An 18,056-nucleotide genomic window follows, 5' to 3' on the forward strand; every position below is an offset into this window, starting at 1 on the left:
CCCAAGACTACGGGGGTCAGAGCAGAATGGCCCCAGAAGGGGGGAGGGGCCCCTGGGTGGCATTTGTTCGGGAACGTATCTCCTGGCCTTGCTCCTGCTGCACTGCTGAGTGGGTTTAAAAGCGACAGCCTCAGTGTATGAAATCCAGGGTAGGTATGACGAGAGACATAGCTGGATTAATGACTTACTAAAGATATGGGAAGGGAAGCTGGAGGGAAAAAGAAAGCCAATAATGAATATAAGAAGGAAGAAAATATTCTAGGATGGATTGTAGTGATGAGTATGCAACTATTTTTTATATGATTGCATTATGGAAATACATGATATGTGAATTAGATGTCCATAAAACTGCTTGTTTACATCGGACCAACAGACTTGCTCAACATGTCTTAAATTAGTAAAAAACAGTGTCTGCAAAGTCCAATAAAGCAAAGCGCAATAAAAGGATGGACGGACACACACACACACACACACACACACAACTACAGAAGCCTGCCCATTTTTAAAAGGCTATTTTGTAAAAAGTGTTTGCCATTCAAAACACAGAGCCAGGCTGCTCTGGTTTGTTGAAAGGGCAGAAACACACGCTTTCCCCATTCGAGTTTCCAACATGGCTGAAGGCCCCTGCAGAACTCCTCACAAGCAGGACGAGTCTGGCGGACACCAGGCACCCTCAGAAACCCCGGGGTCTTGTGAATTTGGACAGGACAAAGCAAACTTGGTTACCTGTCTCCGAATCGGCACGCTCCGGTTTTACTGTAGAATGGACAATAGGCCCGGTCTTTCTCCATTATTCTTACATCCAAGGGTGGCTCTGGGTTTTGCCATGTGGCACCATTTTCCAACTGTTAAAATAACCAGGACTTTACTTATGAGACGTGTAAAAATCCACGGCAGGGAGAAAAACAAGTCAATGTCTAAGAGCATATTCAAGTGATTCATTTAAGAACAGATGATACACTTTTAAGTTGCAACATGCAATCGAGCCTGAACAAACAAGTGGCCGGACACATGCATTTCTCAAGGTGCTCCTCTGTCCCTCTGTTCGCCTGCTGGGGCTAGCTCTACGTGGTGCTGCTTACAGCACTGTCTGGAATGCAGACCAGCACAGCCCCAGGGGTGCTTCTGTCCACCAGCGAACGGGGGTCCTTAGGGTAGAAAGAGCAGAGCCTCACAAGTGATTACAGCTATCCATCAAGGCTCAAAACCGCCTAGCCAATAAAAGTAGCACCACATGAACGAGTGCTGGTAAAGAACCAGTCCTGGGTCTGACTGAAAGGCATGGGGCATACCTCATTTTCCGCCTGATCCAGCATCTTCTGCACAGCTTCCTAGAAATGGGGCAAACAAACACAGGAGCAATGATAATGCCCTCACGCCGTTAAAAATCTCATGCGGGCTGAGGGAGGGACAGAACTACCGCATGCACAAAAGGCTTTCTATTCGCACTGGCTTCCTGAGCACGCATCTTCTGAAATGTTTTCAAAAGACAGTGTCTTTCAACAGCAAATTGAATTGGTCACACTGATTAACGCTTAAAAAGTATATTCCGTGGATGGTCCCAGTATTTAGAATATTATGAGCATAGAATACCTCGTTCGAATTTTTGAGCTGAGGATGAAGGAGTAGGGTCCTTATAATCTGTGTGAAATGTCCGACTCGTTCAGAAGCTAGAGGAAGTCTGGCAATACGACTGTAAATTTCTAGCTAAATGGCCTTGTAAGAAGTTCTAAGAGTCCATCGGTCGTGTCACCAGGGTTGGCCACCTCCCTTGTCAAACCATAGGAAATTCTTGCTCACTTAAAATCATGCAATAATATGTGCTAACTTCAGTTGTAAACGGTTTAAAGCTAACATTTAAAGCCTATATGAATGCCAACGACAAAATTGTTTTGTAAAATCTACATTGAATTCTTTCTTGGTAAATTTAATGACATATAATTGTAATATGACATCTTAACTTAGTAACTGAGTAGAAGCCTTTAGTGATTTTTTCCCTTCTTTGCCCTTTTGGTACCCCATTCTCAAAGCAGTCATTATTACTTCATAAATACTACTTACCGTGATACTGTGGCTAAGACGCCAGAAAACTGGACAAAATCAATGATTGGAAAAACATCACGAAGAACCTAGACGAAACCCCCTGAATCCAAGAGTCAGTGTGCTTGGGTAATAATGATGCACTAGAAGGTTCGAAAAGTCAATGAGCATGACCTTGCTGGTGTACTGACACCTGTAAGTTGGGCTTACGAACTCTATTTTAGTCGTTGTAACTAATTTCTGCTGAAACACTGCCCACACATTTTGCGGTCACTGTGCGGGTAACCACCTTCGCTGGCAGTGTCACCCCAGGCAGCCCCTAGTGATGCTCCTGGATTCGATTTCATTTTCTCTGCTTCTCCAGATCTCAGTAGATTGACTTTGATATCAAAGTACTACAAAGCCTTAGCTTTCTCCTGCTGCACCAAAGGCCTCAGTTGAAGACCCTTCAACTGCGAAAATGGGAATGGACTCCTCTATACGAATATGGCAAGCTCCACACCGCTCTCTTGCCCCTGGCCCCTGAAAGCCTCGCGTCACAGGAGAAAGTATGTCGTGTCAGGCTCCTTCGGTAAAAATGACAGCCGTGCAAAGCCTTGGGGGCAGTTCCACTCTGTCGCAGGGCAATAGGCGTGTTTGGTTTTGTGGAAAGCCCAGTGTAAGCTGGCCTCACTTGGAAAGCAGGACTCAAATGTGAGTGTCTAACATTTGCATTGGAAGTAGCGGAAGGCCTGAGACACAAAAAGTAAAAGCCACGGGGGCTGCTTCTGCCCCATCAGGACTAGGATATAATCAAATGTATCTGATCCCTTAAATGGTTACCCATCACCCTGGGGTCCACTCCAACTCATTGCAACCCTATAGGACACAGCGGAAGAACCCCCCATCCCCACCCCCAGGGTTTCCAAAGCTATAATCAATATGGAAGCAGACAGCCACACGCTTTCATTTACCGTATATACTCATGTATAAGCCGAGTTTCTCAGCACATTTTCTATGCAGTTTTTGTGGTAAAATCAGGTGCCTCGGCTGATATTCAGGTCGGCTTATACTCGAGTATATAAGGTACATATTGTCTACTTTGCTAGAATGGCAGGGCTGAGCATCTGCAAGAGGGACTCCAGGCAGCCTAAAGCCTAATGTAGTTACTCTCTGGCCCTTGAGAGAAAAAAAGGTCGCCAGCCCCCTGGTCTAAAGGGCAGGCTGAGTAACCAAAGAAAACCCATCACTTTAGGCCGTCTGGCCTTACAGAGCCCAAGGACAGCTGCATAAGAAGCTCCCATGTGTCAATACTAAAAATCAGGCTCTTTCTATAGAAACCAGGAAGCAACAACCAAACGCAAAAACAAAACAAAACAAAAAACCACGCGAAAATGCCCCACTCTCGCCTGCCTCCGGCTTAGTCTTCAGACCACCCTGAACCCCAGGTGGAGCCAAAAGGAGCACAATTACCTCTTTTTGGCGCTTCTCCTGCAGCTTCTGCTCCTCCTCCTCCCGCTCTTTCCTCTGCTGCTCTTCCCATTCTTCCTTTAGCTTCCGCTTTCAGGGAAAAGGAGAAAGACAAAGGAATGTCAGTTGTTGTTTTTTCTCCCCAGACCAGCTTTGTGAGAAAAAAAAACCAAAAACACAAAAAACCAGAAAACATTGAACATGGGGGTAAATACATGAAAATAAAAAGGTAACACTTGGTCAGATGGACAATGGCTGTTTTTGCAAGTGTAAGATGGCATGCCTTTCTGGATACAGGCAATGAAACAGCTCAGCCGGTTTCTGTTTCTGTGTCAAAGTCAGTGCGACCATCGTTGCAATTGAATCTCTTCCCACATCTTGTCCTGACTCTCAGCTACTCTGCACCCCGACCCCACTGATGCGCTCCGGTCTCTCCGCAGGAGCCTATTTTATACTTAGCATCTTGTTTCACCCACCCTGGGTTTCCAGGTTGCAACACGCATTAGGACTTCATTTTCCTTTCTGGCTGAGAAATATTTCAGAAACACAAGGTTGGCTCTGAGTCCCATCGACTTGGTGGCAGGGTACTTTTTCTTTTTCAAGGAACACACCAGGAGCCCTGGTGGTGAGGTGGGTTACATGTTGGGCTACTAACCCCAAGGTCAGCACTTCAAAACCAGTGGCACCTTGGGAGAAAGATGACGCATTCTACTGCTGAAAAGAGCTACTTGTCTCGAAAACCCACAAGGGCAGTTCTACCGTGACCCAGATTGTTGCTATGAATCAGAATCGACTGATGGTGGGGAGTGAGAGGTTTAAGGAACATATGCTATTTATCCAGCCATCTGTTGATGGGCATTTAGGCTGTCGCCACTTTTCAGCTGCTGGGAATAGTGCTGTCGCGGGCATGGCTGGACACCTATCTCTTTGCATGCCTGCTTTCAGGTCTTTGGGGGTAGCCACCTGAAGTTGAAGAGGAAAATTAATCACAGGCCTTTTACTTGAAGGTTTTTCTTATCCACAAAACCAAAGAGTCTCCATACAACACCTGCCAGAACCGACTCTGTATATTTGTCTCACCTTGACAGAAAAGCACAGGGCACCACTACCCTTAACTTCAATCTCAAAAGCCTCCTAGCTGCGGAGGGAGATGGCAAAGCCACTATCAGCAAGCCCGACCAGAGGTCACCTGCTCTGAACAGGGCAGTGGGGTTCAATCAATCACATAAAGATGCACCCATGGTTGATCTTCTATACTTCTCTCTCTCCTCTTCATCAAAAGGCCTGTTTGCAGAGCCATCTGCTTTTACTGGAAGCAAAAGGGCCTCCTTAAAAGATGATATTAATGCGGGTGAAGGGGCTAGTAGTATTCTATAAGAGGAAGGAAAAAAAACAATGGGAGGGGGCAGGACAAGCTATTCCAGGGCTTGATAAGCAGTGTACACTCTTGATTACAAAACTGAAGATCTTGAGGGAGAGGGGAGTAGGGAGGGAGGGGGAAAATGAGGAGCTGATGCCAGGGGCTCAAGTGGAGGGCGGATATTTTGAGAATGGTGAGGGCAAGAAATGCACAAATGTGCTTGACACAATGGATGGATGGATGGATTGTGACAGGCGTTGTGCGAGCCCCCAATAAAATGATTTTTTTAAAAAAGAGCTGTACGAGCCCCCAGTGAAATGATTTATAAAAAAAACAAACAAAATACCAAAACAAAACTGAAGACCTGAAATATATGCCCCCACCTAATTCACAATAAACAATGACTGAGCAGCTCAGAGTAAACCTTATGGTCCTATTTCAGTGAGGTTTAAATTGTTTTTACACAAGGAAGAGAATTGCTGAGTCATAAGCACTTTTTGAGGACCCGAGAAACAGCTGAAGGGTCCAGGTGTCTCCCCACCCTTGCCTGCTGTTTGTCTGGTCACAGCCAGCTTCGTCAGAGTGAAGTGGGGTGCCCTGACACGTTTGATTTGCATTTCCCCAGTGAAAGGTGCCTACCTGGCATTCCTATTGTAATTTTACTGGAATAATGCGTACTGTTTCCATCTGTTGGTGGATAATATGGATGCTCACCATATGTTGACGGTTATGGTGGCGGAGGCGGGGTGGTTATAACAGCAGCAACAGCAACAACAACAAAAATTAGCGGTGTACTTATAAAAATACCTCACAGGAGGAGAGCCTGCTTTGGAAAAAGTGCTGCCTCTGGGTTATCTGCATAAAAATCTGGTTTATCTTCTTAGGTGAAATGTCTAATCAAGTCTTTTGACTTTTTTTTCTTTTTTAAACAGCTTTATATTATATAGTTGGTTCAGAAAAATGGTTTAGAAGGTGCGTCTGGCTCGTCTAATACTATTACGGGGCATCCCTGCGGGGCACTGTTACTGTGGACGGGCCAAAGCGGAGCTCCTGTACCCCATGGCTCACAAACGTCCGGGGGCTGACGGTTGTGGCTAGCTGCAAAGGAGGTGACTCCGACCCTTGACCTTTGCCTAAGGTGACCAGACGTCTCGCTTCTGGCGGGACAGTCCTGATTTTTAACAATTTTTCCTGCATCCTGCGGCGTTTTAAAAAAGTTCTGATTTTTGGAAAGAATGCACGACAAGGTAGGGTATACGGTTTTCGGCTGCCATGTGGCTATTTCGCCAGGACATGAGTTTTATCAATGGTGTCCTGCTTTACCAATATTAAAATCTGGTCACCTTACCTTTGCCCCTTTTTGAACCGGACTGATGGTCTGTTTAGTACCATCATTACGATTCTAATAAGGAAACAGCCCTGCGGGCGCTGAGATTCACTTATTTGGGGTGAATGAATGGATTCCATTCTTCCAGTACCTCTAGTTCTTCCTGCCGTCTCCGGGCAGCCTCTTCCTTTTCTTTCTTTATTCGGAATTCTTCTTGGGCCTTCCGCTCTCTCAGCAACCACTCCTCATGTAACTTCTGCCTATGAACACAGAAAGAGGCCGTTCATCCAGAGCAGTCAGTATGCACACGATAGCCAAGGGACATGTCTGAAGGAGTACGACATCCTGAGAGGGTTTTGCCCACACAACACTGAGGTGCGAGTAAGAAGGTGACAGCAGAGATCTCAGAAAAGCCACTGTCTTCCTAGCAGTTAGCAGCCTGAAAGCACTAAGTGCCTCCATGCTTCCCGTGCCTTTTCACATGAATAAGTGGCCCGCAGTCACAGTGATTGTTCAGATGCCAACAACGTATGCAGCCAGTCTCAAAGCAATAGCCAGTTTGCCCCACTCAGCACATCATCGACGCAGGTTAGAAGCAGTGGTCTCTGGACTGCGGCACAAGACAGCCTGGCCTCTTCGGCCGGGCATCTTTGGATGATACCCCACGTGGTTCAGAGACTCGCGTTTTTTGTCCTGCAGCTCCTGTGCAGTACGAGTGGTCAAAGTGCTTGACTGTTAACCAAGTGGTTGGGGCCTTGATTCCACCTAGAGGCACGTCAGAAGAAAGGCCTGGTGGATCTACTTCCTCAAAAAAAAAGTCAGCCGCTGAACCCCTGTAGAGCTCAGTTCAACTCAGACATGCACAGGGTGGCCAGGAGTCAGAATCAACTCAATAGCAACTGGCAGGTACACGGATGGTGTGCCTGCAGATGCCAAAACTGCTGAGAGGAGGGCCCTGGAGCCACCGTGTGATCCTATCTGCTCAAATGAAGGGCCCTACCAGCTTTAAGGGTCAGAAGCTAGAGAAGTGTATCAGCAGGTGTCTTTTTTGAAGACAACCAGTAGAGAGAGTAATGTTACTAAACTGGTCAAAAGCAAAGCGGAAACCTGGTGGGGAACCGTTATGCCCTCGCTTGCCTGCTAACCAAAAGATTAGCGATTGAATCCCATGCATGCCACACACCCCCACCCCCAGCCCAGGGGCCCCACAGGAGTCAGACATAGTGATCTGCTCCTGTCAAGATGCCAGGCCAGAAAACCCCATGAGGCTCTGTCCCGTGGGGTCACTCTGTGTTGGAATCTATTGAGAGCATCCACCAGCACCATCGCTACCACCACCATCAACGTCTCTAAAATGGCAGGCGTTTCGGATAGTCAGTCACATAGGAAGCTTTGAACGTCAAGATGGTATGCCAATCAGGTGTTCAAAACCGAGGCTGCATTTTCTTACTGAATCTGAAAATGGGAAATAAAGTCTACACATTGCTTTAAATTACTTTAGGAACACTAGAAATTAAATAGGGCAAACAGCTACGGTGTGGGACAGGGGGCTTTCTGTACCTGTACGCAGGGGTCCTCAAACTACGGCCCATGGGCCACATGCGGCCCACCGAGAACATTGATCCGGCCCGCCGGGTGTTTTTGCCCGTTTTGTTTTTCACTTTAAAATAAGATATGTGCAGTGTGCACAGGAATTTGTTCATAGTTTTTTTTTAAACTATAGTCCGGCCCTCCAACAGGTCTGAGGGACAGTGAACAGGCCCCCTGTTTAAAAAGTTTGAGGACCACTGCTGTATGGAGTTACAGTCTCAGAAACTCACAGGGGCAGCTCAACCCTATCCTATCGGGTCGCTATGAGTTGGCATGCACTGGATGGCAGTGAGTTTGATTTTTACAGTTACGTCCAACCTGGAAGACCGAAACAAAATGCTAAACAACTGCTAAAGGTCAGTGGTTCAAACCCATTTAGCTGCTGCTCCACAGGAGAAAGATGATACTCTCCCATAAAAATGGACCATCTAGGAACCCTTTGGAGGGTCACTATGAGTTGGAATCGGCTTGATGGCAGTGGGTCTGGTTCGGGAAAATACATTCAACTCGATTCCAGAACAGCACTTTTTGCCAAGGGCAAAGCTGGGTTATCGCATGTTACATTCATGCCCAATAGATCCTTCGGTGTGCACAACTCCGAGCTACCAATCCTTGAGGGCCCGTGATTGTACATAAACTGAACTCAAATAGTAAAGATGCGTGATCACAAACACGTAAGACACACCAAGCTTTACAGCTGCGTAGCATGAACACTCTCTACATCAGCTTTAAAATCGCATGTGCCGTCACACGGGATCCTCACATAATCCATTCTCCTATTGTCTGGCAGCAACATGTCACAGGAGTATGCCACTAGTAGAGGAAGAAAGGATGGGGAAAAAGAAGACAGAGCTCTGGGCGTGGCGACTGAAAGGCAGCCTTTCCAGTACTCAGCAACACATCGACATTGCTTTTCTACTTTCTGCCATCTCTAGTAACACACAACCAGAGCTAGGCCTGCAGCACATGCTGTGATTGTTGCCCTTCCGGCGGGGCGGGGGTGCTACCATGACTGCTTTTGCAGATAAGGGAGTGAAAGTGGAGGGAGATTACGAACTGTAGGCGGAGAGGGAGTAGTAGAGGCAGGATGGGCACGTGGAGCTGGCTGCCTCCAGCTCCGTGCTCTCCCACTCTAATCACCTTCAAACACACCAACTGGAAGTGAGCACACTCTTATCATCATCTTGGCATGGGGGAGGCATTTTTAAGTCAGACAGTAAGGCCAGATTGCAGAGCGAGACGTGACTACTACCTGGTCATCAAGTTGCGGTCAATGATGCCACCGAGCAACTGAGGACTGATAACAAAGGTGACAAACACACAGTGCAGTGCACTCAGGCTAATATCTGCAATCCCTAATATCTTTGATAACGTCTCTTACAAAGCCAGGAAAACTAAGGTTCAGCGTGCAGGATTTAGCATGTTAGATACAACTTGTAACATTTACATAAAAGATATTCACGCTAAGTAAACAATGCACAGTCCTAACAATGAAACCGAATCCTTCCCCAAAGGAGCTTTACGATGGTGGCCAGTGTGGTGGGTGCAGGCCAGCCAACTGCGAGAATGAGCAGGGCAACTTAAAAGGAAATACAAGTTCACCTGCTCTTTGCACCATTTAATCTACAGCCACAAACTATTAGAACTGGACCGACCGTCCATCGACAGGGAACTACAAAGGATGCAGGAAGAAGAAATTAAGAATCGAGAGCATATTATGCTCCAGCTATACAACGGAGCCTACTTGGGATACTAAGGTGGCTGAATGACCTCTCTGCCGTCAACGACGCTGACATATACATCATGCTAGCCAAACACACGCGCGCGCGCGCGCACACACACACACACACACACACACACACAAAATAGGTTCACAGTAAACTGAGTTACAGTATGAATCTGTAGTAATCCAGCTTAGCATGAAGAACTTCATTTTGTTTGAAACTGCTTTCAACCCCCCACTAGCAGCTAGCTGCCCCTTCCCCCTTTCTTCCTCTCCCTGATCTCTTCTCAATGCCTCCAGACCCCTCCAGACCAATATCCTGCTGACCCAATTAGCAAGAAATGTGATCCATCTTGCCACAGCTTGATGTACTACCTGCTGCTGGTCCTCCCAGCCCCTCCTGGCATCCTGCTTGTCCTATAAGCAAAGAATGCAACTGTTGCGTCAGCCAGCCCTCAGTCATCAACTATAAAAAGCCTTTCCTTTCTTTGTTTGGGGTGGAGAGCTTTCCAGGCTCGAGCCCTCTCTCCGCCCAGCTGTTAAATAAAGGCTTATTATTATTATGAAATGGCACGAGTAGGTACAAAAACCCCATCTGAAAAATAGGCTCTTACTTCCTGAACAAGAGCTGTTTTCTGGCTGCTGGAGCTATTGAAGTCCTTTCCCTCTCTTATGCTGCTTAACAGCTTGGGTATTTTTTTTTTGGTGGAAACACTGACAAATCACCAAAACACTGTAAGAGTGCATGGGTTACAAAAAAGAGAGCGACACTGAAGCCCATCAGTTTTAGCCTGTCAGCTCTCTTTAAGACCCACTGTCATCAAGTCCATTCCGACTCACAGCGACTACACACAATAGAGTAGAAATGCCCCATGGGTTACCAAGACTGCAACTCTTTATGAGAGTAGAAAGCCCAGTCTTGGTCCCGTACAGCGGCTGGTGGTTATGAACTGCTGACCTTGTGGTTAGCAGTGCAATGTGTAACCCACTATACCACCAGGGCTCAGCTAGTGGTACAAACATCCTAACTCAGGTATTTCATAAAACCGTGTTTTGTACAGTGACACTGGAGAGAGAGCCAGAACTCGACTGGGTGGCCTCCTTTGGCTCCCCCCCAACCCCCGCCCCCGGGTCTTGCAAGTTTCTCGCCTCTGCCCAGGTTCGGTCTGGCCACCTTTCTAGAGCTCTGTTAGTGGGCAAGATCCGAGGTTTCCTTCTCTGTCGGCTCCTGGTCTCCCACCTGTGCCCTGGCCTGATATGGAACAGCTGGCAACTGCCGCAGAGCCCAGTTGATGCTGACCTCTCTGTCTCCAACAACTTCTGGTCCTCTGGGTGGCATTCTTCAGATAAAGCCTCCGCATCCGGCTCCTCCAGTGAGAGTCCTGGAGGAATTGAAATGTTTTATTATACTCACTATGCACTACAAGACCTGGATCAGGCAGGCAGGCAGGCAGGCAGAGAAATACGTGCAATCTTTCATCTACATGCAATGGGAGGAACTGGTGTTTCAAACTGTCTCATAATAAAGACTCCAACTGGCCACATCTGGAGCACCTGGTGCATCAGCAGGACCTGTATCCTAATGGCTAACACCTGAGCCAAACAAACCAATCCAGGGTTCCAGAGTGAGCCTCAAAAGGGGAAGGGGGTGAAGGAAGGAACAGTCTTTGCAGAAGATTGGCAACGAAAATGCTTAGGCAAAATTAGGAACATTTTCATTTCTGCAAGCCCCCACTGTAAAAAACTCATTTAGACAAAGATGCTGAAAGTGGTGCATAAAAGCTTGGTGGTGAGAAAATATTTACCCTCATCCCAGAGCCCCCCTACAAGGTTATTAACCCAGGGGGAACGCAGCTTTATTTGAACAGTTTTACTCATATATCATTCACATATCATACAATTCAATGGTTAAAACACATGAAAGAGAGCTGTGGAAGCATCGCCACAATTTTAGAACATTTTCTTCTTTCTTTTTTTTAAAAAAAACATTTTATTAGGGGCTCATACAACTGTTATCCCAATCCATACACACATCAATTGTATAAAGCGCATTTGTACATCATTCTCAAAACATTTTCTCTCCACTTAAACCCCCGACATTAGGTCCTCATTTTTCCCCTCCCACCCCGCTCCCTCCTCCCTCGTGAGCCCTTGATAACGTTTATAAATGGGTATTTTGTCATATCTTGCCCTGTCCGACGTCTCCCTTCACCCACTTTTCAGTTGTCTGTCCCCCAGGGAGGAGGTCACACACAGTTCCTTGTAATCGGTTCCCTCTTTCCTACCCATTCTCCCTTTACCCTCCCTGTTTCGCCACTCATACCACTGGTCCTATAGGGCTCATCTGCCCTGGATTCCCTGTATTTTCAGTTCCTATCTGTACCAGTGTACATCCTCTGGTCTAGCCAGACTTGCAAGGTCGAATTCGAGTCATGGTAGTGGGAGCGGGGAGGAAACATTTAGGAACTAGAGGACAGTTGTATTTCTCATCGTTGTTACATCGCACCCTGACTGGCGCCCCCTCTGCAAGGGGATCTCCAGTGGCCTACTAATGGGCTTTGGATCTCCACTCCGCATTCCCCCCATCATGCACTATGGTAAGATTTTTTGTTCTGATGATGCCTTATACCTGATCCCTCATTTTCTTCTTTCTTGTGCTTCATTATTAAAAGCTTCCCATTTTCCCTCAGCTTCCCCTCCCAGAACCCTAAGAAACTATTTTTAAAAATATCATTTTATTGGGGGCTCATACAACTCTTATCACAATCCATACATACATCCATTGTCTCAAGTACACTTGTACATATGTTGCCATCATCATTTTCAAAGGATTTCCAAACCACTTGAGCCCTTGGTAACAGTTCCTCCTGTTTTTCCCCTTCCCTCCCTCCCTCCCTCCCTCCCTCGTGAGCCTGTGATAATTTACAAATTATTATTTTTTCCATGTCTTGCACTGTCTGATGTCTCCCCCCAAACCCTTGTTTGTTGTCCATCCCCCTGGGAGGGAGTCATAGGTAGGTCATTGTGATCAGTTTCCTTTTTCTCCCCCCACCTTCCCCTAACCCTCCTGGTCAATATTGGTCCCAAGGAGTTTATCTGTCCTGGATTTCCTGTGCTTCCAGCTCCTAAGAAACTATTAATCTACTTACTGTCTCTACAGATTCACCTATCCTGGATTTCATATAAAGAAAAACATACAAAAACCAAAATTAATAACAACAGAGAGAAACCTCAATTGAAAAGAAAGCAGAACATAAGAAAAACTAGAACAAATTTCCAATGGGTCCACAGAGAACAAATAAGGCGTTACATGTTAACCTAACTACATCTGCATTAGTCCACTTTCCAAGGCACTCTGTCTCTATTCACATCCTTGGTCAGCGGGCAGAGGGGATTCACTGGAGGCTTAATCCATGTGGGGACTCTGCAAATGGATTTTGGGCTTTCAATGTCACTCATAGTCTTTTGCCAAAGAGGTGCTCAGAATTTAAGCTCTAATATTGTTCCCTCCTCCAGTCTTAGATTTTACTATTTACAAATCTTGGATCACACAGGCTGGTGTGCTTCTTCCATGTAGACATAGCTGACAGTTCACTGATTAACTGGCTGTTGGCTTTAAGACAAGTCTTTAAGACCCCCGATGCTATTCAGAAAGCACCTTTCCAATGCTGCGCTTTGGTGGGTAATGTCTTAACAACTTGGCCTCACTCACAGAGGTACAGCCTGATATGGTAACCTACCTGGGCTACAGCGCCTGCTCTTTAGTATTTTGCCACCAAGTGTCCCCAGAAGCAAATCATGAGCAAACAATCAGACAAAGCCAGAATGGGGAACATTCTACAAAGTAAGGGGCTTGAGTTTATAAAAAGAATTGATTCAGATTTGGAGAAGTTGTAACATGGTCCATATATCAGTGTTCACTGAGTTAGGTACAAGTCTGGCATTGTGGTACTGTAGGAGGGTGTCCTTATTCTTTGGAGGTGCAAAAGGGAGGACTTAGGGGTGAAGCCTGGGATCTCTGCCACTGACTCCAAAACTGTTCAAGGGCCTGTCTATTTATCTAAAGAGAACGTAGGGCACAGTGTTGACACTCAGTCAATCTCGGGAAGGAGCCAGGGGTGCTTACTGTTTTATTGTCTCCACCTTCTGTCATCATGTACACAATGAAAACATGGGAAACCCATTTAGACCAGTAAAAATGCCTATCCCCTCCAATTTAAAAACAGCAAATTTGAGAGAGAGGGTGGGGGAAGGGAAAAAAGGCAATGTAAGTGGAAATGGAGAGAGGGGGGAAAAGGGAAACGATCTTACACGGAAATAAAACAGAAGCTCTCAGGCTTAGTTGTCTGGTACATACACTGAGGACAAGCCTAAGCAAAGTCTCATGCAGTCCTGGATGTTTGAAATCATTTACTTTCCTTAAACCAGTAAGCTATTATTTCAACATCTGACATTAAAACAGGCAACAACCAAAAAACTACGCTAAGTCTTAAGGCACACAATGATCCCAATGCCTAACTGGGGGCCCTCTCTCAGAACCTGGCCCAGAGGACGCATCCAATTTATCCAGTCCAGGTCTGCCTGCAGATCAAGGGCCCTGCTGGTGCCAACCGTTAGTACTTGACTACTGACCGAAAGCATGGAGGTTCAAATCCCACAGCTCTGGGGGGAAAGGCGGACCATGCAGTGATACTGCTGCCACTGTTGCGAGTGTACAGTCACGCTCAGCCTCCTTTTCTGAGTTGTTTCTTCCTCATGAACATAAACCCACTGCCCCCTTAAGCTTCCCATCTAATCACTTTCAAATTGCTGTTACCCATTTGATCACATAGAGACCGTTCTTGAAAGAAAGACTGCTCTTCAGAGGTCTGAAGAATTAAAGTCAACAGGGGCAAAGACTGTTATATACACAATCCTGCAATCATGGTGACCGACGAGCAGATGCTTAATAGAGTCACGCATAGTGTGAGAGGGGAAGTGGGCATAAACCCACAAAGATACACAGAGATCTGGTAGAGGACATGTTTCTATGCATTTACCTTTACTGCAAATATATCACTATCACCATCACTACCACATCCTGCCAGAGAGTGGATTCGTACTCATAGCCACCCTAGAGAATAGAGCAGAACTGCTTCCTAAAGTTTCTGATACTGAAAAGCCTTGCAGGAGAAGGGAGCCTCTTTTTTTCCCCCTAGAAGGGGCTGGTGGGTTTGAACTGCCAACTTTGGGTCACAGTTGCACTACCAGGCAACAATATAAACACTCTAAACTCCAAAGAGCCAAGGCATAGCAGTCAGTATTACTGATGCTCTTGGCTTCTGGCTCCCATCACCTGGAAGATGACATTACATACATTTGAATTTTACGGTAGGTGCCCTGTCAGTTGTATAAGAGCCAAGTTATGAGTTCCAGAAGTCATTTTCTGCTTGTACATATACGAATAGCATGATAATCACTAGGGATGCGGACATGACTCAAGTTTGAAAAAACTTGCAAAATGTCGCTTTATAAACCTCCGATTGCACAATGAAACACACCTGCAGGAAATACGCAGCGGTGCTAGGTCGGTGCTAGCTGTGACTCCGGATGGTGGGGCTATGAAGTTAGATACCTTATAACACACTTCCACTCAAGAGGGCTTCCTCTTCCCTCTTCTTAGTGGGTCTACCCTAACTTTACGGGGGGGAGCATCTTCAGATGCTTCTTTCTGACACCGAGGCTTGAGACCCGGTGGGTGCCAGGTTACGCCCACAGACAGCAAACGCGGCCCGGGAGTCCTTTACCTGCGTCTCTCCGTCGCGCGAGCTCCTGCCGGCGCTTCTTTCGCTTCTCCTTCTTCAGGGCGGCCCTGTACTTTCTGTGGCTGCAACACGAGACACAGAGCCGGTCAGTGGCCGCAGCAGCGGCAGTGGTCCCCGAGCAGCCGCAGGACACGGACGGGAAACGGCTCGAGGGATCGGGAGCAAAACCTGGCTTCCCCACGTGTTCCAGGCAGCGCACTCGGCCATCGGCAAGTCCTTTCCGTCCCGCCACCTGTTCCCCTCCGTACCTTCCACTGCCCCCGGACGCCCCTGACAGCTCGGGGAGCAAGTGCAGCAGCGGCCCGCTCATTGGGAGCAGCTCGGTGCCTTCTCGCTCGCTCACTCTTCCGGCGCGGCCTGGGCCCGCTTCATCCCTCACCTCGTCGGCGACTACCCACTCACGACAGGCTACTCCGGCCCCGGGCGAAACACTGGCCCCGCGGGCCCCGCCATGTTCTCGGCGCGCTCCCAGGCCAGGCGCCGGGCCGGAAGAGGCGGGCTCAAGGCCGGGAGCGGCCGCGCGCGCGCTGACGCAAGTGGGGCTCGGCCCCCGGAGCGCGCCGCCGCCCGGGAGAGACCAAAGCCTGCGGGGAGACCCCCTGCGGCAGCTCGTCTTCCACCGCGCTGCGCTCGCACACTTCGCCGTCCCGAAACGTCCCCTGGGACCCTTCGTCCACCCTGGAGGTGATGCTCGTCTCAGCGCTTCCCCAGTGCTTTACGATCGCTTCTCCCCACGCCCGAGGTGGTAAAGGTGACACCTCTCCGCCTCCACTTCCCTTGGTCCTCTCATCCATTCACAGAGCCTGCTTCCACGCCGCGTGGCCGCCCTTTTGGTACACAACACCTCACCTGCTCTAGGGCCCGCCCCTTCGCGGCTCCACCTATCAGGGCCTCAGGCAGAGCCCAGACTCCGCCCCCTACCCTTCCCACGCGCGCGTTTAGGATGCGAATTTCTCTCCTGGGATGGCAAAGGGGTGACCTCAGGTGCCGAGGAGGCTACTGGCCTGGGCGGGAAAAGGCTCAGTGAAGAGCTGCTAGATGGTCCGCGCAAGGAGGGCGTCCATCTGGCGATTCCAGGCGAGCTGTCTGAGGATGCCTAAGTTTGTTTTTTTACTTTAGGTAGCGAAAACTGGGAATGGAATATAGCTCATCAGCTTAAGCCAGTGGTTCTCAACCTTCCTAATGCCGCGACCCTTTCATACAGTTCCTCATGTTGTGGTGACCCCCAACCATAACATTATTTTCCTTGCTACTTCATCACTGTCATTTTGCTACTGCTATGAATCGTCATGTAAATAAATGTCTGAGATGCAGGATGTATTTTCATTGTTACAAATTGAACATAATCAAAGTGTAGTGATTAATCACAAAACAGCGTGTCATTATATATTGTGAAATATTTATTTCTAATTATAAATGAAATTTTGTCTTGAAGCATGGTGTAGCATGGGTAACTCTTCACGCCAGGTACTCATATGTGGGCGTATCTGCATGTGGGCGGACCCGCCTGGAGACAGAGGTGTCTCGGTTCCTAAGACCGTTGGCAATATGTGTTTTACGATGGTTTTAGGCAAAACCACTGTGAAAGGGTCGTTCAACCCCCAAAGGGGTGGCAACCCACAGGTTGAGAATCTGCCTTAAGCCAAAACACTGGCAGGGAAGACTGGAAGAATCTGCCGAATCTGCCGGGTTCAGGAAGGATTTTGGCAATCGATTGGAAAGCTGGTGGAAAAATAGAATTAAAAGATGAACTCTCCCATGTCATTTCTGTTTTAGGTTAAATTATGGTAGCTCCCTATGTATTTTGAAGCTTCATCTTGAATGGCTTCGAGTGCATTTCCTTACAGAAGTTAACTCTGAAAGACAATCCCAAAGTTAATAGCTAAAATCGAATTCAATGAACCATCAGATGAAAGGAAGAGCTATGAAATTGTAATGCAGACACAATCTATATTTGGATACACATGTTGATTCTGCAACATAAGCATATATTGCTATTTTTCTTGGTGTCCTGAGAAGCAGAAGCCCGAGATGCTCAAGTTACCCCTCTGGCTCGAGTAAAATGCTGATATGAACATGTTTTAATATTCAGTAAAAAATAGCTGATGAGCTCCCCCAGAAGTTAAAGAAAATATTTTCCATTTAGAAATGGTTGTGTCAGAAAGAAGTATTCACGTATCTCTGAAGAGGGGTTGAATCCACCAAGAAGGAATCGGAGCACAATTTGCCTAAAGACACAATTCTACGTATCTGGCAAGTAGCCAGCTTCGGTTATATCCACTAATTGTAACCATAAGAGTAGAACTTATTTGCTTCAATGAGCAATCCCCATTTTTGTTTAGTAGAGCTCTACAGGAAAGACCCTAACTGAAAAGTTGAATCCAGAAGACAATGAAGCTGAAAGTAGAGTTGGTATCAGGTAAATCATGTTGATTCTTCCAACAGTGCCGGGGAAAAAAACCCACCTAAGTAACATTTTGCTTTTTACATGCTTTATATCATGCCATGAAAACGTATCACCCCATGAGCAGGACCTTCCTAAGCGTTGGCAGGGTGGATGCTTGTTTCCTAGAATAGCCAACTTCACCCTAGCAAAGTGGCGAGTATAGTTGTGTGCTGTATGTAGACTGTTCCTGAGCAGAGGAAGAGGGCAGGGATTTGCCCCATCCTGTTTATTAGAACAAGTAGTCCCTGAATTACGACTGGGTTCCTGGTCCGTTGACTCCATTGTAAGTCAGCTCTGACCTAAGTCAAATACTTTTT

At 47.2% G+C, this 18,056-nt stretch overlaps 1 protein-coding gene across 1 annotated transcript in view; it reads right to left on the reverse strand.

Moving 5' to 3' along the window:
- The window catches only part of ZRSR2 (zinc finger CCCH-type, RNA binding motif and serine/arginine rich 2), a 34,919-nt gene extending 19,193 nt beyond the window's left edge, over window positions 1–15,726 (reverse strand). The window contains exons 1-7 of the mRNA XM_013006492.2: window positions 15,542–15,726; window positions 15,276–15,355; window positions 10,790–10,871; window positions 6,328–6,436; window positions 3,493–3,579; window positions 1,293–1,331; window positions 727–845 (exon numbers count right to left, since the gene is read on the reverse strand). Coding sequence (XP_012861946.2) covers window positions 727–845; window positions 1,293–1,331; window positions 3,493–3,579; window positions 6,328–6,436; window positions 10,790–10,871; window positions 15,276–15,355; window positions 15,542–15,603 — 578 coding nt within the window. The 5' untranslated portion in view covers window positions 15,604–15,726. The remainder of the gene's footprint in view (window positions 1–726; window positions 846–1,292; window positions 1,332–3,492; window positions 3,580–6,327; window positions 6,437–10,789; window positions 10,872–15,275; window positions 15,356–15,541) is intronic.
- Between the last annotated feature and the right edge of the window lie 2,330 nt (window positions 15,727–18,056).

This window comes from Echinops telfairi, unplaced genomic scaffold (assembly GCF_000313985.2).
Source record: "Echinops telfairi isolate 266 unplaced genomic scaffold, ASM31398v2 ScPeMD7_53;HRSCAF=182, whole genome shotgun sequence".
NCBI classification, from domain to species: Eukaryota; Metazoa; Chordata; class Mammalia; order Afrosoricida; family Tenrecidae; genus Echinops; species Echinops telfairi.